General features: G+C 51.3%; 8 protein-coding genes across 8 annotated transcripts; 6 read left to right on the top strand and 2 right to left on the bottom strand.

Annotated features, from left to right (window-relative positions):
- Positions 1 to 622: 622 nt before the first annotated feature.
- On the top strand, positions 623 to 3,015 carry EDD37DRAFT_608321 (adaptin N terminal region-domain-containing protein; the record flags this gene model as incomplete). Its single annotated transcript, XM_062815045.1, has 2 exons — positions 623 to 817; positions 868 to 3,015. 2 exons carry the CDS (start codon positions 623 to 625, stop codon positions 3,013 to 3,015), a joined length of 2,343 nt encoding a protein of 780 aa, XP_062670735.1.
- A 2,074-nt stretch (positions 3,016 to 5,089) lies between these two features.
- Positions 5,090 to 6,505, bottom strand: EDD37DRAFT_364450 (uncharacterized protein). Its single transcript, XM_062811906.1, has one exon. The coding sequence runs from the start codon at positions 6,170 to 6,172 to the stop codon at positions 5,354 to 5,356; it is 819 nt and encodes a 272-aa protein (XP_062670734.1). The 5' UTR covers positions 6,173 to 6,505; the 3' UTR covers positions 5,090 to 5,353.
- A 3,040-nt stretch (positions 6,506 to 9,545) lies between these two features.
- EDD37DRAFT_364438 (uncharacterized protein) lies at positions 9,546 to 10,905 on the bottom strand. Its single transcript, XM_062811905.1, has one exon. It carries the CDS (start codon positions 10,625 to 10,627, stop codon positions 9,731 to 9,733), a length of 897 nt encoding a protein of 298 aa, XP_062670733.1. The 5' UTR covers positions 10,628 to 10,905; the 3' UTR covers positions 9,546 to 9,730.
- A 233-nt stretch (positions 10,906 to 11,138) lies between these two features.
- EDD37DRAFT_628152 (glucose-fructose oxidoreductase) lies at positions 11,139 to 12,758 on the top strand. Its single transcript, XM_062816420.1, has 4 exons — positions 11,139 to 11,329; positions 11,378 to 11,403; positions 11,461 to 11,927; positions 11,979 to 12,758. Exons 1-4 carry the CDS (start codon positions 11,299 to 11,301, stop codon positions 12,475 to 12,477), a joined length of 1,023 nt encoding a protein of 340 aa, XP_062670732.1. The 5' UTR covers positions 11,139 to 11,298; the 3' UTR covers positions 12,478 to 12,758.
- A 274-nt stretch (positions 12,759 to 13,032) lies between these two features.
- Positions 13,033 to 13,539, top strand: EDD37DRAFT_562615 (60S ribosomal protein L32; the record flags this gene model as incomplete). Its single annotated transcript, XM_062813925.1, has 2 exons — positions 13,033 to 13,197; positions 13,309 to 13,539. 2 exons carry the CDS (start codon positions 13,033 to 13,035, stop codon positions 13,537 to 13,539), a joined length of 396 nt encoding a protein of 131 aa, XP_062670731.1.
- Positions 13,540 to 13,956: 417 nt separating this feature from the next.
- Positions 13,957 to 16,091, top strand: EDD37DRAFT_364338 (pseudouridylate synthase). The gene has a single exon (XM_062811903.1). The coding sequence runs from the start codon at positions 14,419 to 14,421 to the stop codon at positions 16,084 to 16,086; it is 1,668 nt and encodes a 555-aa protein (XP_062670730.1). The 5' UTR covers positions 13,957 to 14,418; the 3' UTR covers positions 16,087 to 16,091.
- Positions 16,092 to 16,595: 504 nt separating this feature from the next.
- On the top strand, positions 16,596 to 18,306 carry EDD37DRAFT_364133 (transcription regulator HTH, apses-type DNA-binding domain-containing protein). Its single transcript, XM_062811901.1, has 5 exons — positions 16,596 to 16,793; positions 16,849 to 17,057; positions 17,108 to 17,270; positions 17,324 to 18,077; positions 18,128 to 18,306. The coding sequence occupies exons 1-5, from the start codon at positions 16,733 to 16,735 to the stop codon at positions 18,150 to 18,152; spliced, it is 1,212 nt and encodes a 403-aa protein (XP_062670729.1). The 5' UTR covers positions 16,596 to 16,732; the 3' UTR covers positions 18,153 to 18,306.
- Positions 18,307 to 18,988: 682 nt separating this feature from the next.
- EDD37DRAFT_364143 (uncharacterized protein) lies at positions 18,989 to 20,279 on the top strand. The gene has a single exon (XM_062811902.1). It carries the CDS (start codon positions 19,152 to 19,154, stop codon positions 20,022 to 20,024), a length of 873 nt encoding a protein of 290 aa, XP_062670728.1. The 5' UTR covers positions 18,989 to 19,151; the 3' UTR covers positions 20,025 to 20,279.
- Positions 20,280 to 20,402: the final 123 nt, after the last annotated feature.

Raw genomic sequence — 20,402 nt, 5'->3', positions numbered from 1 at the left:
TCACGTGTGGTGCGTTCAGCGCTGAGCGAACGTGGAGTCCCATACAAGATCCTTACCAGATCCGCAGTACCTGGTGGACCCGACAGCAAGATTGAGGTAGGTGCCTTACGAGCAAAGTTCAAGGCGTAGGGACATCGGGAGACTTGATCAGGACACCGTCAAATTGCTCCAGGATCATCGGCATGGCATCGCGACCGCGATATGAATAGCTGCCTGTGTTTCCAGCCTCAGATTGCATGCGTCCTTCGAAGCTGGCTTGAGCTTCCTGAAGGGTCGTGCTTCGTACAAGAGGTCGCAGGATATCAACTCACATGATGAAGTGGAAAGGAAAACCAGGGAAACCGGCGACATTGTGATTGCAGATGTTGTGGATAAGGCGGCGGCACTCTAAGTCCATACGCGGAAAATCGTATTGGCCGGTTTAAATAGCTTGGCGTCGGAACAACTTGACCGGGATGACCGACTCCGACCTTGAGTAAGAACAATCGGCTCTTGCCTTGACTAGTAATACATCATACTGCATTGTAGCACAGCGGCAGGAGGGTGCCGCAAAGCCCTCGAGCAGCTTCAACATGGAGTCAACCTCCCGTATCTCGTCCTTGTTGGATCCGAGTGAGTCAAGATGGATTCGTCATGGTTACAATATGCTGATCCGACTGAAGCACGAGACTTGACCATTGATGCAGCTCAAGCACTGGGCAAGGCACTCAAAGGGGGAGGCTCATCCTCTCGCAATATTCCTTTCCAGAAATTGAAGGCTCTTCTAGACAGTAGGAGCGACCGGGATATTCTCGATGGCATGAAACGAGTCATCTCGGTACGGTTCACTGCCAGGACGTAACGGTCAGACTGCTGATGGGCTTTCAGATGATGTATCAAAACACGCCATGCCTACCATATTTCTCATCAGTGGTCAAAAATGTGGCCAATCCCAACCTCGAAGTCAAGAAGCTGGTGTACATCTATCTTCTACACTACGCCGAATCCGACCCAGACCTAGCTCTTCTATCCGTCAATGCGATCCAGAAGTCTCTTACGGATCAGAACCCTCAAATTCGAGCCCTGGCATTACGGACCATGGCTGGCATGAGAGTCCCAGTCATCAGCCAGATTGTTTCCCTAGCCATCAAGCGAGGCGCTGGAGACATGAGTCCACATGTACGAAAGGCTGCGGCACTTGCCATTCCCAAATGTTACAACCTCGACCCTAACACTTTACCTCAACTGCTCGACTATCTCTCGGTACTACTCGGTGACAAACAGTACTTCGTTGTTGGTCCTGCTGTGCAATCTTTCCTCGAACTATGCCCGGAGCGGATCGACCTCATCCATAAACACTACCGAAGTCTAACAAAGAAACTTGTTGACATGGACGAATGGAGTCAATTGGCAACTTTGAGACTGTTACTCTTCTACGGCCGGCGATCCTTTCCGCAGCGGACACAAAGAGTGACGAAGGTCAACAAGAAAGGCTTTTACGAGGACGAGGCTGATCAGACCGTCGAGACAGACGAAGTTGTTCAGGTCCTCGATCCGGACCTGGAACTCTTCCTCAACGCCTGCAGACCACTTCTCTCGAGCCGGAGTCCAGCCGTCATCGTCTCGATTGTCAGTTGTTTCCTATACTTGGGCACACGGACATATCTTGAAGAAGCTGTGGGACCACTGATCGGACTTTTGCGAGGGCCAACAGAAGTGGAAGAGGTGGCACTGTGCAACATTGTGTTGGTATCTTTGACAGCACCGGAGCTGTTCGTACCTTACGCCTCACACTTTCTCCTCCGGGCGCTGGACTCACCACAGATGTGCAAGTTGAAAATTGAGCTTCTGACGCTCATTTACCCACATGCGGCTTTACATCTCAAGTCAATCATCTTGAGTGAACTACAGCACTTCTCACACAGCTCTGATATTGGACTCATTCGAGAATCTGTACGAGCAATAGGTCGTTGCGCACAATCGGACCCGAACAATGCACATCGGTGTTTCCGCGTGCTCCTGAATCAGATATCGAGCTTCGACAATGTGCTAGTTTCGGAAGTGCTGACAGTCATGCGTCATCTGATCCAACAAGATCCGAAGTCTCACAGAAAGACTGTTGTGCGATTGGCCAGGAACTTAGACAAGACCACAAGTCCGGAAGCTCGAGCGACGATAATTTGGCTTGTGGGAGAGTTTGCAAGTCTAGATCCAGATAATGATATCGCACCAGATGTGCTGCGAATTCTCGCCAAAGGTTTTGCGGAGGAAAGCGAGACTGCCAAACAACAGATCGTCCTTTTGGCGGCTAAAGTGTATTTGTTGTTTTTGCAGAAGCAGAGGTCCGAAGATGATGGTGATGCATCACAAGACAACGGAGGCGATCACGTTCAATCGACCTCTCTGGACCATCTAATAACGAAACTATGGGACTATATCCAACTACTCGCACGATACGACACGTCTTATGATCTGCGAGACCGAGCACGGTTATTCAAAGCCTTGCTAGCGAATTCTCAATCGACCCAGCTGGCAGCGCTTCTCCTTCTGGCTCCCAAGCCGGTTCCTCACTCACCGTCACCTTCGGAAAGTCGCAAGGGGTTGTTGTTAGGGAGCACGACTCTCGTCCTTGGAAAAGATGTCGCGGGTGTCCTGGGTCTTCCCGGCTACCAGGAACTTCCTGAGTGGGTATCTGATGGCCTTGAGCCAGATCCAAAGCTCAGAGATGGTGATGGCGGAGAGAAGGAAGAATATGTGCCCCTTGCGGCGCGAACGACAGCATCTGTCTCAGCCAGCAAGAGGCTTGCAGAGGCCGTAAAGGAACGGGGTCTGGAAGATGTTGTTGCTGCAGGTTCGACGAAGACTGCCAAACCCAGAACTCTAGACGACTGGTTGGCTGAGAGTGAGGGTGAAGAGGAAGAGACGGAAGAAGAGACGGAAAGCGGAGAGTCGGGGGAGGAAAGCGAAGAAGAAGAGACGGATGCAGAGAGCGCAGATGATGAGGAGAAAGAATCGAGGAGAGGGCTCATTAGTTAGCTGCTATCACAGCCCTTTTCGTATACGACATTATAGCGATGCAATGTAGACAATGAGGATCCTGCAGTGCAGCATTGGGCTGCGAGTCCTCCAGCATGGCTCCTTTCCCATATACCAGCACCTGTTTGTAATCGCAGAGCCGTTGTTCTGGAAGTAACGGCACAATAGCGTAAAGCAGTCACAATCTGTTGCAGCAAAATCGTAACCCGGTATGAGGGTCCTCTACGGAATCCGACTTCACCGTGGATAAAATCTCAGGCCACAATCTTAGTGGATCACTCGGCAAGAAGGAACGGTCCGCATCCCAGGCCGTTGCATTGCATCCCAACCGGATATAAATCAGTGACGTTACGGAGTAAATTGTGCTGAAATTGTGTCCATCAACCCGACAGCTGTACGGTACCGTTGCAGGCCGCGTGGACAAGTCACAGTCGGCCAGCGAATGCATTTCCCCGTCTGCAGCTAACATTGATTCGCACAGCGCATCGACAATGGGGATATATTCCCGCACTGTGGAATGTCGAACTGTCCCGCAGCCGCTGCGTTGATACCTGATGCTGATCGGTGGAGTTGGAACCTGGCGACGGCGCTTCAAGATCAACCCATCACCAACTCGTCCTACTGCCGGTATTCATTGGTGCCTCTATATAAGCGACCGGATAATGCCCGTTTACGAACATCGGGTCGTAGAACCGAGAATGTTAAACAAAGCACCTGTGACCCAGTAACTTTGCCGACACACAGGATGGGTGAAAGTGATGCAGATCAAAACTGAATACTGAACGTTCAAAAGGCCGCGCATCCTGTTCCAGGATTCCGCGTGCGATCTAGGAGTCCTTCCCGCACAGCATTTTATCTGATCAGGGTTAGAGGTTTCTGACCATTCCCAGAACATGCCAAACTGCGTGCATGCGTTGTCCTTGTCAGTTAGTACGGATAGTGCCTAAGGTCACATCGTTAGCAACAACAAGAACATTCGGAGTCTCCGAAAAGCTGGTGTCTCATCATGCCTGACTACCGGAATACCCTCTGGATACAGTGATGCAGGCGAATGCCAAGTGTAAGTATCGACAGTGAGGCAAACCTCTGCGGCCCATAGTCCCACCCGCGCCGTACTGAAGTCTCGATTACCGTGTGTACTTTGCCCGATCCGAAAAGTCGACCGAGCAGGAGGGGTTTCATTTCGCTTGGAAACATCGGCACCGATCAGCAGTGGGAGCATAATTCCGCATTATGCTCGAGGGCCGAAAACTAGCCGTCTCGGTTAAGCAAGCCCTTGGGTCGTGGGGCCAGGTGTGAGGCTTCCTTCTCGGGGTCAAATCCATCCGAATTGAATCCTATCGACGTTCCACCAGTGCTCCATACGTCTACACAGTAGTTCTTCCAAAACCGGGTCACATATTTATCGACAGACGAAGCGCCAGTGGCAAATTCGCATAGGGACAGTCTGTGTGTAAGGCCAATAAGTCGTTCAGGGAGGTTTATATGATCGAGTTCTCCAGGCGGCGAGATATCGTGCTGACGTGATTCTCTCCACGCTGTTTGGATGTCAAAGCCCCAAATCAGGGCGAGAAAGGGGCGTTTCAAACGAATGAGTTTCAGCCTGATTTCGCCTCGGTTGAGTCCTGTCTTGCCGTGAGCTGTGCCGTGTGTGCGATCCGATCCCGCGGTCCCGGGATACCTTGGGATACGAGAAATATGCATGGGTGCCTGAATGACAGTGTCCCTGATGTGAAGAGCGGTCACGACCCATCTCAAGAGTGGGGATCTCATTGTGCGCACAGAGAAGTCACGCAGCAGACAGCACATCCTCCCATCCAGGAAGTATTGAATAAATGAAGTCGAATTGGAGGGAGCAGGGTATATATGTCCATGATTTTCGTAGCCTTACAGCGATATTGTGTTCGGCGGTAATGTGATCTGTAGCAATCAATGCGTGCGATGTTGGAGGTCTGTACTTCCTCTGTGCTCCAACCTGTCGCCGTATGTATTCGACCTTGAATCTGTCACACAGTGTCCATTGGTGTCCTCCACGCAGTTCGGGCGGTCAACTTCGGCAATCGACCCGCCTTGGATCATGATGATCCCTTTACAAAAGAATGAAATAATCAAATCCAGCTCGAGATTGCACACGTGGTGACCTTCGCTTTTGCGTAAAACAAATCCCAACAGAAACGCTGGAGTAGACCCCGTGGACGCCATACCAAAACCGATTTGTAACGAGAACGCTCAAAGAAAGAATCGAGTCGTTAATTGGTAGTCGTCATCGCATCGTTAAAATGCTCGGAAGGAAGAATGAATCGTAGGAAATGTGACAGTTGATGAAAGGTCGACAATGTCAGCTCATGGGCGCTCGCTCTCCTGCGGTCCCTGCTTGGTCGACCGTTATGTCAGGCGGGCGATCGACAGTAATTGTGGCTTCTCGAAGACAGCGTTCACATATTCGGTGTTGACAATTGGGACACTCTGTGGCACCAATTTCCACACCTGTCTGACATTCATGACATGATGCCTCGACATTCTTGGACGCTTCGCCTGTAATGTCAGCCGGAGGGGCTGTGGTTGCGCTTGTCTTCGTGCGATCTTTCCTTGGAGGGTATCGAGAACATTGCGTACAGCGACGATGCTGGCAACTGACACAGACTCTATCATAACCAAACGTCGTAGAACAGTTGTGGCAGGTGTATCTCACTCTCATTCGGATGTTCTTGGAAACTCTTTCATAGGGCACTCTAGGCCTCATGTCCCAATCGGTCTCATTCAACTGAATGTTGTATCTGGCAAAAATTGCCTGGGCTTTCTGGAACCGCATGTCTGCCTCGTTGAAAGGTTGTCCAGGCGTTGTGGTGGATATCTCTTGTGGTGATAAAGAAGACTCAGTAGGCTTCACAGGCTCATCTGCTGTATCATCAACTTCGATCTTGATCTCTTGTTTAGTCGGCAGTTCTGAGGTCTGTACCGGTGCAGCCTGAGGTGTTTCTGATGGTTCGGGAGCTGGTGCAGGCTTCGTGGTTGTGGCAGGTGTTGTTGTAGACTGCACAGTGGTCTTCGGAGTTGTAGTTATGGGTTTCTGTCGGATGATGTCCCTAATCCTTTTCCAGATCCTTCGCAAGCCCTTCTTTTCCTTCCCTGATGACTGAGTCTGCGCACTCTCCATTGGTGGGCTAACATGGAGGGCCTAACAAGAGGGCGTCACAGAGATTCAAGGTAATCAGCGACAACGGGAGGTACGACGTTGGGTCTCGAGATCATACGCGTGTATGGGGTTATTATTGGTTGTTGCGTGACCCGGGCAATTGAACTTCGTGAAGTGGTGTAGAATGTTCAATTGGTGCCGGGATTCCGGAGGAGTGGATTGGAATGTTACTTGTCGGAGACGGAGATCCCTGTTCCAGAGGTGCGGAGCGTCGACTTTCTAGGCGTGCTGTGACAACAACACAGCGACAATGATGTTGGAGGCCAGATGTCGAGGATATGGCTGATTAGATGTACGTAAAATTCGAATTGACTTAAGTCCAATGTGACCGACGGTGGCCTGGTTACTGCCTGGGCGTAGTCGGATCTTTAGCACCGGGGCGAGGATGACAATGGAAGGGCGATCGTCAACGCAGGGTACTCGTAGGGCTTTTGACCGGCAACTTCCCTTGGTCCACTGATCGACGGGTAGAGGTGTCTGTATGAGATTTCAAGAAAAAGGAAGCAAGAGAGATATGAGCGTTGAATTGAGAGGAAGGAGGATGTGAGATAAGTCAAAGGGAAAGAGGAGAACAAGAGCTGAAGGAACGATTATCGGATGATGAAAGGGCGATGAATGAACCGAGAAGAGCGAAGCACAAGCAGCAGAGAGGGGGGTTACTAGAGGAATGTGAACTAGCACTGTACAGTTACTACTTTAAGTGGATGCAACTGCTGGAACCGAGCGCATGGGTTTGGATACCTTAGCTAACAGCAAAGAAATAAGAAGCGCCGCCGCCGCCTAGAGGATCATGGAATGGACAGCACATGGGGCACGAGTTGCGGTAGTAGCGGTACCGATGCAGTGCCCAGGTACTAAATTACCGAACAATCCCAAGGTCAATGCTAAACAGGCTTGACCTGATTGTTGTTAGAGCGACGTTTAAGCTTCAGCGGCCTGCTAATAAAACTAGGACTTGTCTGAAAGCATAATCTTCTAGTTAACCGCATTACCGAGTGTTTGGCTGCACAGAACGTGCACTCTGACGGTCAACGGCGTATTGAACATGATTCATCGCTCTCCCCTTGCCCTTCGGAAAACGAGGCCTATCTCACACCACTTCTGAAGACAGCACACAGCTGCGCCCTTGACTTACTCGGCAGATTCTCTGCGGTACTCTTTGGCTGGGACATATCTCTGGGTCAACGGCTTCACTTCCCATTCGAACATGTTCATTCTCTTAGCGAACTCCATCTTTGACAGCTGTCGCGACCGACGGAAAACATGGCGCTGACGCAGCCACGCATTTCGATTTCACCGCTAAGCCAGGTCAGGGGACGCTCACGAGTAACTGTGTTCGTGGGTCAAACTCTGGAGACTCTCAGATACTAAGGTAAATCATCAGCACAGACCCATGATCCATGGTCAAACCTGATACACATCCTGGTCCTTTTGCTATCCCAGACTGATGAGAATTCCATGGCCATACGGTTTCCGATGCCTGCATCGAATCGAACAAGATGTACCTGATCATTGACGCCTCCAACTGCAAGCTTCTCCACCGCACCACAATCGGGCAGCTAGCTATCTCAAGCCCCCCGTTTTCCCATTCCCCGGGATTTTCGGCTGATTGTCGCTGACGCCCAAAGTCAAAACCTTGGTCAAAGCGAAAAAGGAAAGGCCGTGGTCATTTATTGGATTTCTGCTTTTTGCTCGTTACGAGATGGGAAAATAGACACATAACAAGACATGGGATTTACTGATTGTGCATAGCAGAGATGTTTTGACATGTGTAAGAGCTGAGCACAACCGCGGAAACCAAGCCTTCACGTTTTCTGTTGGGCTTGTTGGCTAGTTGGCTAGTCCTGAGCAATACCAAGCCCCCTTATCGACTTGAATGGCGTGGAAGGCAAATTGTCGCCTATGAAAGAAGCAAGCTCCTCAAAGTACTGGAGGGTGCTGACTTTACCAATTCTTCTCCTGCACACGCCTTGAACCCATATTCAGGGACAACACACGCTAATCTTGCCTTCATAGCGCCCACACGGCACGCACCCGCCAAATCTCACCATAGCAGCTATTTGAGGAGATCGTCTCTAACCCCAGATCTTCGTATTCGAAAGGATGATCTCAGATCTCTTTCCTGTCTGAGCCGCGACCCCGAGCCGTTTCTGAGACGTCACATCTTGTTGAGGCTGCTTCTCCGTGCACAGACAGATCATCCCCCGGATCACCTCGTATTTTGACTTTTGCTTACCCTGCCACGTCCTGCTTACCCTTTTGCTGGTGAAAGCTAACGAAATCCAAATGCTCCTAACGGCTCGGCGAGGCGCCTCAACCGCTACCAGATTCTGGATAGTGATCGCCATAATGATATTACTTTCAAGAGATCTAGCGAGGCAGCATGGTGAAGACCTGGACCTGCATCGAAAAGACGATCTCTGTTGGAAACAAGAGTTCATCCCAAGGTCTTTATTTTGTTGCAATCAACCTCGGCCTGCACTCGAGAAAGTTACACCATTGGCACAGGACAAACCGAACGATGTATACGTATCTCCAAGCGGATTCAATGAGGACTACGCTTGTGGTAGGTTCGACTCCCATTACAAGCTGCCTCCTGATATCATCAGTCGAGGTCAGCCCTGGTCCATGCGCACTATCGAATCTACCAGACCCCATGCTCTAAGACGTGCACGCGTCGAAAGCTCTAGGAGCCAGATTAGCTGTTCAACCGGCGCCTCGATCCGCTACGCTTCCATTCGAGTGTATCAAGATTGCTCGCACCAGCATTGTTCCGCTTTCGTATGCTGGACGTCACGGCGCTTTAACCGTTGCGTGGGCCTCACATGCTCCCATTCGCATTCTCAGTACCTGATTTCAGGAGACAATTGCAGAAACCTGGTGCTTGTCAACAACCAGCATTTTTTTTCTTCCAGGCTCTTGTGAGACAGCATTCATACGTTGACCAACATGACGTCTTGCTTCTCTAACGGGACCGCCGCATCAGGTTCGGAGTTACTCAGTCTATTCGAAGCAGCTCTTCAAGGCATGAACAGCTGCAATTAGCAGTCCATCGACCTTCATCAGTGCTGCATCCTGGAATACGTCATATGGCTCGGCCAATGCAATGTGTTGAGAGCCAGGTCCTTGGTGCCCGTCTGCAGGTTTAGCTGTCTCTTTCCAACAGTTCCTCTTGGGAATCGACCGGGATTTGAAGGGTGGTCGCTACGGAGATCACGTTGCCCTTCCGTTCGAAAGCAAGGACGGCGGCAAGTGTCCATATGCACGCATGCGAAAGGCGCCGTCGACCTCGCCAACGCCTATCACTGACAGACGTCTGCCTGAGGAGAATGGCACTGGGACCATGGGACGTCGAATCTCAGGTCTTCCTTGTGCAAAGCGCAGGTGGATGTCGCTGTATTGTCGATTCCAACGTGTTCTTTTTCGGAGTCGATGTTCATACCCGACAGGAGTGAGTGAGTAGTTCTGTCCATAGCTGCCACGCGTCGTTTTGGCTAGTCAGCATTGGAGGATGGAGGCTCAATCCACCATCGCAACTCTGCGCTCCCACGCCGACTTGTACCCTGGCCTCAACGCCGCAAAAGAGGAGGCTACGTAACCCCAAAGCGTCGCCATCGAAAGAGTCGAAGTGGAAAGCCCAGAAAGAACAGGCTCGGTGTCGCTTGACTGCGCCAAAGGCTCAGTTGACTTCGTGTTGTCCAAGTAAAGCACCATCTTTGAACACATGTCGAAAAGCTTCTTTGTCTCCTCGATCACCTCGTCCCTCTCCGCATCCGTCAAGAGCGAAGACGCCTCCATAAATGCAGTCTTGAACTGAACCTTGAGGTTTTCGCCGTCCATACCACAGTCGTCGTTTTTCTCGAAACCCCAAAACGACAGGGGAAGTGTTTTGTTGCCCCAGAATTCTGCTCCTGCTGATGCAAGCTGTCGGTGAATCCAACGACCACCGTTGAAAAGAGCGAGATACATAGCCCATACGTAGGACAGTAGCACGTGTGGCTTCTCGGACAAGGAGGCGGTAACGCCTGAGAAGAAGGCCTGCGAATCTTTCACCAGTTGATCGACTTCCTCTGCGAGATGCTCGTCCAGTGTCGACTTCAAGGCGTCGAGGTCATGCCGTAGTCTGGTCGTTCTGATAAGAGAGGGAAAGTAGATCTTCTGATAGATGTCTCGGAGTCGAGGATCCTGATTGGCTGAGGCAAGTGACGACTCTAGGAATTGCTCAAAGGCGAAGTATATTTGGCCATACACGGTCATGCCTTTGGCATAGAGAAGTCGCGTGTTTGTACTCGGTGGCAAGCAAAGTGGTAGTCGTGCCATGATTGAAGTGTTTAGCGCATGGTGCTTCTCTCGAGTTGCAGCGTGCAGCTCGACCGGCAGGGCAGGCCGCCCGTTGCTGTCCGGGCTGGAGTCCATTCGAGGCGTGTGTGCTTGTGCTTTACGAGGTTAGGATATTTTGATGTCTTCCTATTCAGTGGCATTAAGGTGTTGTTGGCGAACAATTGCCGACGCAGTCCACTCCTTATACCATCACCCGAGACTGCGGTAGAGACTGGATCGAGACAAACAATACGAGATTGAGATAAAAGAACAATGAAATGATAATCAATGAGTGAGTGATGAGTGGCATCGGACGCGTCTGTCACGTTTTGCCTGGGAACCAGAACAAGGGAATCTTCGCTTGGACCTTTCGCCTTTTACCGAAGATCGCAAAGTTTAAATTCCAGCAATCCAGTTTGTTGCAGCGCCATGCAATTGTTCAATACGAGCAGATGATGACGCCATTAATCAGTCGACTTTCTAAGCTGTCACGTGGTTGTGTAACTGCCAATTACTCCCTTTCCAACACGGCTGCAAGGGTCCGTTCACGTGATTGATGCTGTTTGGTACCGGCAAGCCGGCTTCGTCTCCGCCATCACCGTTGTGTTGAGATGGTTCACGCGGCTAAATTGAATATTACAGTTCCCTGAGGTTCAATTTTTGAACTCGGTGTTACTGAGTATAAATTGATCGATGATTGTGTACCTCAAGACAACGCCAGAGATCAATCATTGAAACCGTGCAGTGCCAGCCGTACTACTCTCAACATGACTATTGGTGTTGCTATCCTGGGCGGAGGTAAGGTCTGCCTATGAAAAGTCCAAGTGCTCATATTGACGTTCACAGGCATCTTTGCCAGAGAAGAACATAAGGTGGGTTGATGGATTTGACAGCTACAACAGTTTACTGATATCTGTTGCTTTCCATAGCCCGCTGTCGAGGCTGCAAAGGACCTTACGCTTAAGGCTGTCTATTCGCGCTCAGCGAAATCAGCCAAGACTCTCGAGGTCGACGAGTCCAAAGTTGACATTTACTCGGACGAGTCTGGCTCCGAAAAGGGCCTGGACGCTCTCTTCGCACGAACGGATATCAAGGCGGTGATTATTGCGCTACCAATCAAGAATCAGCCGGAATATGTTCGCCGGGCCTTGTTGGCAGGCAAGCATGTTCTGTCTGAAAAGCCTGTCGCCGAGAACGTTGAGGAGGCTGTCGAGTTGATCAAATGGTACCATTCCGAGATCGCGCCTAAGGGTGTGACTTGGGGTGTCGCCGAGAACGTCAGATACACCGCCTCCTTCCTTCATGCTGCCGAAGCTGTAAAGCCTAAAGGTCGTCAATTGACCTTCAGGTGTCGCATGCAAACGCTGGTGGAGGGTGGAAAATACTATGAAACTTCGTGAGGCTCCAATTCAACAATGAGCTGGATGGGAAGGCTAACTTTGACCAGGTGGCGCAAAGTGCCCACTCACCAAGGCGGTTTCTTGTTGGACGGAGGTGTACATTTCACGGCAGCCCTGAGACTCATGCTTGGCAAGGACAATCCCTTGGTGTCGTTATCGGCGCATTCAGCTTTGCTCCAGGAGCATCTACCACCTGTCGACACCGTGGAAGCAACAGCGAAGAGCAAGAGTGGTGCCGTTGGAACGATCTCGATATCCTTCGGGACCACTGCCAAGGGTAGTGAGTGGACGGTTGGGTGCGAGAAGGGCTTTGTTAGTGTGAGCCGCAAGGGGGTCACGATAGATGACAAGCTTGAAGAAATCGAGGATGAGAAGACGGGTGTACCGCCCGAAGTTCGAGCCTGGGGAGAGGCGTTGGCAGCCGGCACTGTCAATGAGTTGCAGTCTCCAGAAGAGGCTCTTGCTGATTTGGAGCTGATTGAAGCAATGCTACGAAGCGGCGAGCAAGGAGGTGTGCCGATCAAGTTGCAACATCAGCAACTGTGAGATGACCAGGACGCATGATCGAGTTGAGGGTGATCAACAAGAACTTGTCGCGCACAGTACCATAGTGTACGCGATCAGTTGTGGACGGGCACCCCCCACTCCTGCTTACCAGGCTGGCGAGCAGTCTTCACCGACAGAAGAGGATCTGACTTCAATACTATCGTGGAACCTTCCACATAAAACCTGTACGATCCACTATGTCCACATGATACATGATTCACCCCGAAGCATCAATGTAGACCTGACCTCTGAGGCTCGAAGTTGGAGAATCTCGAAAGCAGCGACTCGATTCGCCCGACAAATACAGTTTCAAAGATGAGACCAAGTCATGATCGGCCTGGCTTAGTCACGTGAGCCGTGCTAGCCAATCACTCTTTCCCGCACATACCGTAACTCTTGGCGCAGAAATTGAGGAAGCCGCAAACTGCGACTTCGAGACGACAACGACTTTCACTCTCCACGTTTTGATCAACGCTTCACACTCCGGACCACAATACCGTCAAGGTACGACTATATTGACTCATTGACTATGTGAAACCTCTAACACTTGCGCAGATGGTCTCAGCAAAGAAGCACGTTCCGATCGTGAAGAAGCACCCAAAGAAATGGTCACGACATCAGTCCGACAGATTCATGTGTGTGCCCGCAGCATGGAGGAAACCAAAGGGTATCGACAACCGAGTCCGAAGACGGTTTAAGGGACAGATGGTCATGCCATCGGTACGTGGATGTCGCACATTTTCACACTTGAGGCAGCATGAGTGTCTAGCGAAAAATTGAACGGCGAGGTTGCAATCAAATGGACATTGGGCTGACCAGGAAACTGTACAGATCGGCTTTGGCTCAAACAAGAAGACTCGACACATGATGCCTTCAGGCCACAAGGCTTTCCTCGTTCACAACCCCCGAGACGTCGAACTCCTCCTCATGCACAACAAAACATATGCAGCCGAGATCGCATCTGCTGTTTCATCAAGAAAGCGAATTGAAATCGTTGCAAAGGCAAAGGCACTGGGTGTCAAGGTCACCAACGGCAAGGCCAAGATCACTACCGAATCATAAGCTGGATCATTATCTTGTCGAGGTTGTGGTTTTCGCTGGTGGGCCTTGACTTGTTTCAAGGACTCATCCTAGCACTGCGCGGAAAGGGTTTACGGCGAAAAGCGTCACGAGCTTGACTTTGGACGGCTGATTGCCAGGCTATGGGCATCATACAGAGCGTTCGGTCGATCGAGAGATGAGAAAAAGAATTGATACCATTCCAACCGAAACTTGATGCACGGTCCAAATCGATGCTCTAACGACTGTGGATACAGCATCATGCTATCGTTCTGTGTGCAAGATCCTGTCAAGCTGTCGCTCTCGGAAGACAATGTACTTGCCTGAATGTGCACTTTTTGATCTGTTTCTAGTTATTTTCGTGGACCATATCATGCTTCGAAACTTCACACAGGCCTTCCCACGCAGCCCTTTCCTCCATTGAACAGACCGTTCTCATTCAATGCTGGGGGCAAAGCCTGGGTTTTGTTACGGTAGCCACTACGCATGAAATCCATTGTCGCTGTTGCATTGTTTGACAACTTTTGTCCCTCGTATCGGAATGAGAGCCGTCCGCTCTAGTTTCAACTGCCGTTCTGCCTTCCCATCCTCCGTCAAAGCCAGTATTCAGTAGTTTCCATACGAAACAGCCGCGTAGATCTTTGTACTATGTCGCAGAAAATCCAAAGTGTGGCGTTGCGGCGCAGTGGTGGTTCCGCAACTTGAAAGACTTTCGAGCCGAAAAAGTACTTCATCAACAACAATATATCCTCTTTGTCTCAAGGAATCGCGCCAGTGAACCACGCACTCCTATCGCTGCGCATATCACTGGCTCCTTCACATCGCATTCTTGCCTACTTGGCAAGTCGGGGTCGACTGCCCAAGCCTCCTCAAAGTCCCAGTATGGCACTGACTGCGGTCGAAACAAAGCCTGATTCGTTCTTCGATGATCGAAAGCCTCTTGCGCCCCCACCAGCGGTCGCAATAACACCTGCCGCTGCTCTCCCTCAACCATACTACGTTGAAAATGGTCTGCGCCGCGTTGCGCCATATCACTTCACGTACAACACATACTGTAAGCAGCGATGGCGTGGGCGGGAGATACTCGACATTTTCGCTGCAGAATTTCGTGATCGGACAAGGGAATACTACAAAGAAGCGATCGAATCAGGACATATTCTGATCAATGGGAAACCATGTAATGATATTCATACCGTTGTGCAGAATGGAGATGTCATCTCACATACCCTACATAGACATGAGCCGCCGGTGACCGCACAACCTATCCGAGTGATACATGAGACAGACGAGATGATTGTCATCGACAAACCTGCTGGAGTACCTGTCCACCCTGCCGGGAGGTACAATCACAACTCAGTCGTCGAGATCATGAAAGCTGAGCGCCATTCCACTTTCAAACCACTGCCGTGCAACAGACTGGATCGACTAACCAGCGGAGTCATGTTCATTGGTAAGACAAGCAGGGAAGCTGAAGTCATCAGCGAGAAACTGCGTGGCCGGACCGTGCGCAAGGAGTACGTTGCGAGAGTGAAGGGCAGGTTCCCAGACGGGGAGGGCTGGGATGGAAGTCCCATGCGCGGTGGTGTCGTTAGCTGCGAAGAGAGCATTCTGCAGATCAGCCCAATTGTTGGCCTCAACCGGGCTCGAGCAAGCGGGAAGTCTGCCAAAACACTCTTCAGGCGGTTGGCATACTATCCCCCACACAAGCAGAATGAACCACAGTCTGCGGACACCGGGACGAGCTCTGGAGTTGCTCAACCTGCACCAGCGATATCTGGCACGGAGAATGACGGCTATAGTATTGTCCACTGCCTGCCGCTGACGGGACGAACTCACCAGATCCGTGTACATCTTCAATTTCTGGGCCATCCGATCACCAATGACCCTATCTACAGCAACAGAGCAGTGTTCGGTCCTTCTCTTGCACAGAACGAGTCGACTGGAGAGAGGGACGAGGAAATTATTGCCAGGCTTAAGAAGGTCGGCAAGACCGAGGTCTCGGACTCTGTTTCGTACGAGCAGGAGCGTTCAGATAAGCACGTGGATCAAACTCAGCAGATGACCGTATCTGAGGCTGCTAGAATGACGGACGGCGAGCAGATTGCGCATTTCAAGCCGTTGAATGCAGGGACTCTACATGCTGGATCAACGTCGAGACCTGGCGAAGACCCTATGCACGATGAGGCCGAATACGGAGCATACATCAAAGCCCACGATGATATGGTAGCTGACTACAACAAGCGTAAAGGAGAGAAGATGACGGGAGAAAAATGCGCCGTTTGCGATACTCCATTGTACTCAGATCCTGGACCACATGAGCTGGGCATATATCTCCATGCTCTCTCATACGCAGACTTGGTGCCAGGAAGCTGGAGCTACCGCAGTCCTGTACCGCAATGGGCTTTACCACCCGCAGGCTATGATGGCCCTACGGATATTGATGGTTGGGAGTACGAAGGAGAGGAGGTGTTAGAGATAGGTGATGAAAGGGAGGATGAGAGAGTCAAGAACCTTCAAGGCGCCGAAAGGAACAAGGCAGAAGGTCTCTGACGTGCTGATATCAAGTTAGATACCCAAAGACTTGCATAACATCTTTCTGTGGCATCCAGCACACACACCATACATCTAATAAGTGAGCACGTCCCTCCCACGAGGCCGACGACGTTGAAGGAATCTCCAGCCACCCAGCTTTTTATTAGGCGGGAGAGAAACCCCGAATTATTGCTTCGCTCCCCCCAAATGGTCAATCGCACGGGCTAAAAAAGCAGCTCCATCATCATCGTTCTGGCCAACCAAGAACCCCTGAAGGTCGTGATCGAATCTCTCCACCTCTCTGATCCCTCGCCCTGCCTCTCGTTTTCCCAGCACACGGCCAAAGGTGACGGAAGCTGTGACTTCTTCGCTCTGCTCGTCTCCGTCATTTTCTACTTACTCGTCCTCCTTCTCCAATCGCGCTCCTCTCTTTCTCTATCTCTACAGTCGCGTTATTCGATACCCTTCTCGACTGCGAAGACACTTACGCCTTATCTGCATTTTCAGTCATCTCACGTTTCCTTCTATCGGCTCATCGGCGGGATTGCGCCAATTGTCGCATTCACTCAGTCCATTCTCGCTTGCGCGACGGCCGCATTTCTACACTCCCTCACCTCTTATACCACAGACGCCTTCCGCGCTCTGAAACCCGAAGTATCTCAATATGTCGCGAAGTCTGCCTACGAAACGGAATCCCCTCATCTCGCGGGATTCGGCGCCTTCTTGTGAGCAATCTGCTTTGCATACTTCTACACTAGGCGCAACTGACAGGCCATTTAGTTGAAGACTTGCTCGGCCTCCGCCGACTGGGCAAGACGAAACTCACAGTCAAGCCTGGACAAGTAGGTACTTCAAACGCCACAAAGGCTGAGAACCTGGGTCCTTTCGAATATGCGCACCTCCGAGCTCCTCTGCCGGATGATCTGAGCGGTTCCGAAATCTTTGCTACTCAATCGAACCAAGCTCATCCCGAAACATACTTCCTAATGGTACGATCGCAAGCTATGGTGGTGATACAAAAGTTCTGACATGGTCGCAGAGAAGAAGCAAGGATGGTTTCGTGAGCGCCACTGGCATGTTCAAGATTGCATTCCCTTGGGCTACCCATACGGAAGAAAAGGAAGAGCGGGACTACCTCAAATCACTCGATTCGACCAGTCAAGATGAAATAGCTGGCAATGTCTGGATAACGCCCGAATTCGGTAGGACAAACTCGCCGACGAAGCAGATGGTTTTTACTGACAATGTCCGGCAGCTCTTGAACTTGCTGAAGACTACGGTCTGAACGAATGGGTACGGGCACTTCTGGATCCATCTGAGATATCTCAAACGCCTTCAAGCACCAAGAAGCCGATTAATCCACCACCTAAGTTCGACCTGCCCACGGATAATACAAAGCTAGCTCCGCCTGCCAAAGCGCCGCGGGCTAGATCAGTCAGATCTGCATCTCCCAGCAAGATGGCCACTCCCGCCAAACCTGGCAAGGCTGCATCGCCGCGCAAGAGACAGACTAAAGCTCAGAAAGAAGCCAATCTCGCCCATGCAAACGCTGCAAGTGCCAGCTTGCAATCAGCATTGGATGATGCAGCGTCTGTAGCAGAGACAGAGACAAAACCTGAGTTGGCCGGGCCCCTCGATCTAGCTCCTGCTGCACACGAAGAAACGGTCAAGGTTCAAGTCGACCAGTCAGTAGAGGTGGACGGCACGACGGAGACCACACATACAAACGTGACGGTGGAGATGCCGGCTGGTTCACCTGAATTACCCCTGCCCGAAGATACGGAAAAGATGCTCGAAACTGCCAGAAAAATGGTCGAAGAGGCCAAATCGCTTGAGGCCTCGCCAAAGGTTACGAGAAAGCGCAAGGCTCAAGAACCCGAACCGTCTGATATCGATGCGGAGTTGCCCCTCCAGCCGGCCAAGAAGGCCAGAATATTGGAAGAGAAACTGAAGAGGGAGAAGGTGAGGACGAGGGCGGTCCTAGGTGTCACTGCCACGTTGGCCATTGCGTAAGTTATAACCCTTTTGTTTTTGAGATTGCGATTGCTGATGGTACTAGTGCTGCTATTCCTTACTTTTTCTGAATAATAATCGTCAGAAGGCCACAGTATGACTTCTTCGAACTTTTGTTGGAATTTACTTCGAGAGATACCTGGTGCTCAGATGACCCAGAGGAGGCAGCCCAGTCGAATAGTGCACATCACCCTCTTGGGATCTGGGAGCGCGCCGAGTCGCATTCTTGCTACTTGGAATTGCCACAAAGACCTTTTCTACCAGGCTCTGTCCATCTCAGAGTCGCCAGCTCGATTGATCAGGACTTAGGATAGGTCTCGCACCCACCTGAGCACCCCGGGGAGCCTGGCCCGAGTTTTGTACAAGTACAAAAATTCGATGCTTTTGTTCAGCGCCTCGGAAGAAGACTTTATTTCCCCGCAACCTTTTTTCTTCTTTCGATTATCTGTATACAGCGATCGCCACCGTGTTGGCGTATGTGAGACCGGCGAAAGACGTGATGTACGAAGAACCCCAGATGGAATACTAGGATGTCAGGTAGATGGGAATCCAGTTGGAAAGGACATCCGATGCCTATCACAGGCTCCAGCACAGTATTCGACAGAATTGAGAGCACCACAGTACATACTTTTTTCGATGCAATTTCAATCTGATCTGTGCCTCATGCCGTCTTACCAACACGTGATTGTCCTCGATGTCTTCGTGGTCCCCGCTGACCTGCATCAACCCCCTTCCAATGTCCATTTCCCTGCAATGTCACTCTCTTTTGACAGCGGCTGAAACATGCACTGTGACAGAATTAATGTTCATCCTGTTCTCTAGAACTCCATTCTCGCGCAGTCGTGAGTTGTATGACATGAAAGTCGTACACTCAGATCGTCTGTGCAATTTGTTGCGTGTTGGAATTTGGCCTGGGGCTTAGTACTCCGCCGCGTTTCAGTCACTCCTTCCTCGTATTCGCAGGCGCCGACAATATCACTGCCACGGCTCGCGCCTAATACAACTGGACAGCCGTCGTCGAATGCTGTGGACTTCACACTACCCTCTGAACACTCTTTTACGAGAATGCCATGGCTACATCGGCCGTCCTCCTCCCTAGCGCAGTAATGAATCCTTCATTCTCGAACCCGACCTCGAACGAGGTATACGCCTCCGCCGCCGCACTCGCCGCATCCTCCTGCCCATCATGCGGCTACCATTTCCCTCAATCGTCCGATCCCTCCACCGAAGCCGCGGAAGCGCATCGCCGCGTTGTCGACCTGGAAGCGCAGGTCAGGCTGCTCAACAGTAAAGCCGCCTCCGCAGTAGATAAACTAGCCGACTACGAAGATGAGATACGGTATCTGCGCGAAGGGTACGCGCGGTCACAGCAGCAGCAGCAAGCGCAAAGGCCGTCTCTCGAAGGACCGGGACCTGCAGTGCTGCCTGGCCAGCAACAACAGCAACAACCACCCCACCAATTGTCCAGACTCGCCAGTCTGAGCGCCTTACTACCCGGACGTCGGAAAGAATCCAATAGTTCTGGACAACTCCCCCTGACGCCTGCGACGGGGACATTTCCTCAAAACAGCGCTGCCTATGGCAACAACACGCTGTCACCGCCCAAGACTCCGTTCTCTGGGTTACTTCAATTGGGTCAAACGCAGTCAGATATGCATGTGCCTACACTTTCGTCTCTACAAACGTCTCTCGAAGAGGAGCGGACGCTGAGACTACGCGCCGAGTCGAGTCTATCAGATGCACAGACTGAGTTGGAGGACTTGACGGCGCAGTTGTTCGGGCAGGCGAATGAGATGGTTGCGACGGAGCGGAGGGAACGAGCGAAGTTGGAGGAGCGGGTGAAAGTTCTGGAGCAGAGGGATAGCGAGAAAAGAAGGAGATTGGAAAGATTGGAGAAGGCGATTGCGAGGATTGAAAGGGTTAGAGCCATGATTGGGCCTTGAACGAGGGTATCGGCATGGTGTATGGTCACCATTGAGATGAAAAGGCGCGAGACATGGCATTGCATCACATGCGTTCATCTCTCCAGGATCAAGCCAGATGCCTAGGACACTTTTGCTGAGGTGCTGCAATCAGGTCAAGCACCGTTGTGGACAGGAACGTCCAACAAAATCCAAAGGGTCGTGGACCAGAAACGATCCAGCAACGGGTTTACGACACTCTACTGTCCGACGGCTCGAATTTCACGAGCCAGGATGATATACGTCCAAACGCCAGACCAACGAAGGCGTCGGTTCACGTCGTCCACGTTGGAATTAGCTGCTTTCAAATAGCAGTGGGGACACAGAGACGGGGAAAGAGAGAAAGAGGCCAATCTCGAA

This window comes from Exophiala viscosa, assembly GCF_022695815.1.
Source record: "Exophiala viscosa unplaced genomic scaffold EDD37scaffold_4, whole genome shotgun sequence".
NCBI lineage: Eukaryota > Fungi > Ascomycota > Eurotiomycetes > Chaetothyriales > Herpotrichiellaceae > Exophiala > Exophiala viscosa.
Note: the sequence above shows the minus strand (reverse complement) of the source record. Positions and strands in the feature narration are given on the sequence as shown.

Coding starts and splice junctions, on each gene's coding strand:
- EDD37DRAFT_364338 (XM_062811903.1), top strand. CDS start 14,419: ATGGCACTGACTGCGGTCGAAACAAAGCCTGATTCGTTCTTCGATGAT.
- EDD37DRAFT_364438 (XM_062811905.1), bottom strand. CDS start 10,627: ATGGACTCCAGCCCGGACAGCAACGGGCGGCCTGCCCTGCCGGTCGAG.
- EDD37DRAFT_364450 (XM_062811906.1), bottom strand. CDS start 6,172: ATGGAGAGTGCGCAGACTCAGTCATCAGGGAAGGAAAAGAAGGGCTTG.
- EDD37DRAFT_628152 (XM_062816420.1), top strand. CDS start 11,299: ATGACTATTGGTGTTGCTATCCTGGGCGGAG. Junction 11,404..11,460: donor TTGCCAGAGAAGAACATAAG/GTGGGTTGATGG, acceptor TGCTTTCCATAG/CCCGCTGTCGAGGCTGCAAA. Junction 11,928..11,978: donor GGAAAATACTATGAAACTTC/GTGAGGCTCCAA, acceptor AACTTTGACCAG/GTGGCGCAAAGTGCCCACTC.
- EDD37DRAFT_364143 (XM_062811902.1), top strand. CDS start 19,152: ATGGCTACATCGGCCGTCCTCCTCCCTAGCGCAGTAATGAATCCTTCA.
- EDD37DRAFT_364133 (XM_062811901.1), top strand. CDS start 16,733: ATGTCGCGAAGTCTGCCTACGAAACGGAATCCCCTCATCTCGCGGGAT. Junction 17,271..17,323: donor CTGGATAACGCCCGAATTCG/GTAGGACAAACT, acceptor AATGTCCGGCAG/CTCTTGAACTTGCTGAAGAC. Junction 18,078..18,127: donor ACTGCCACGTTGGCCATTGC/GTAAGTTATAAC, acceptor TGATGGTACTAG/TGCTGCTATTCCTTACTTTT.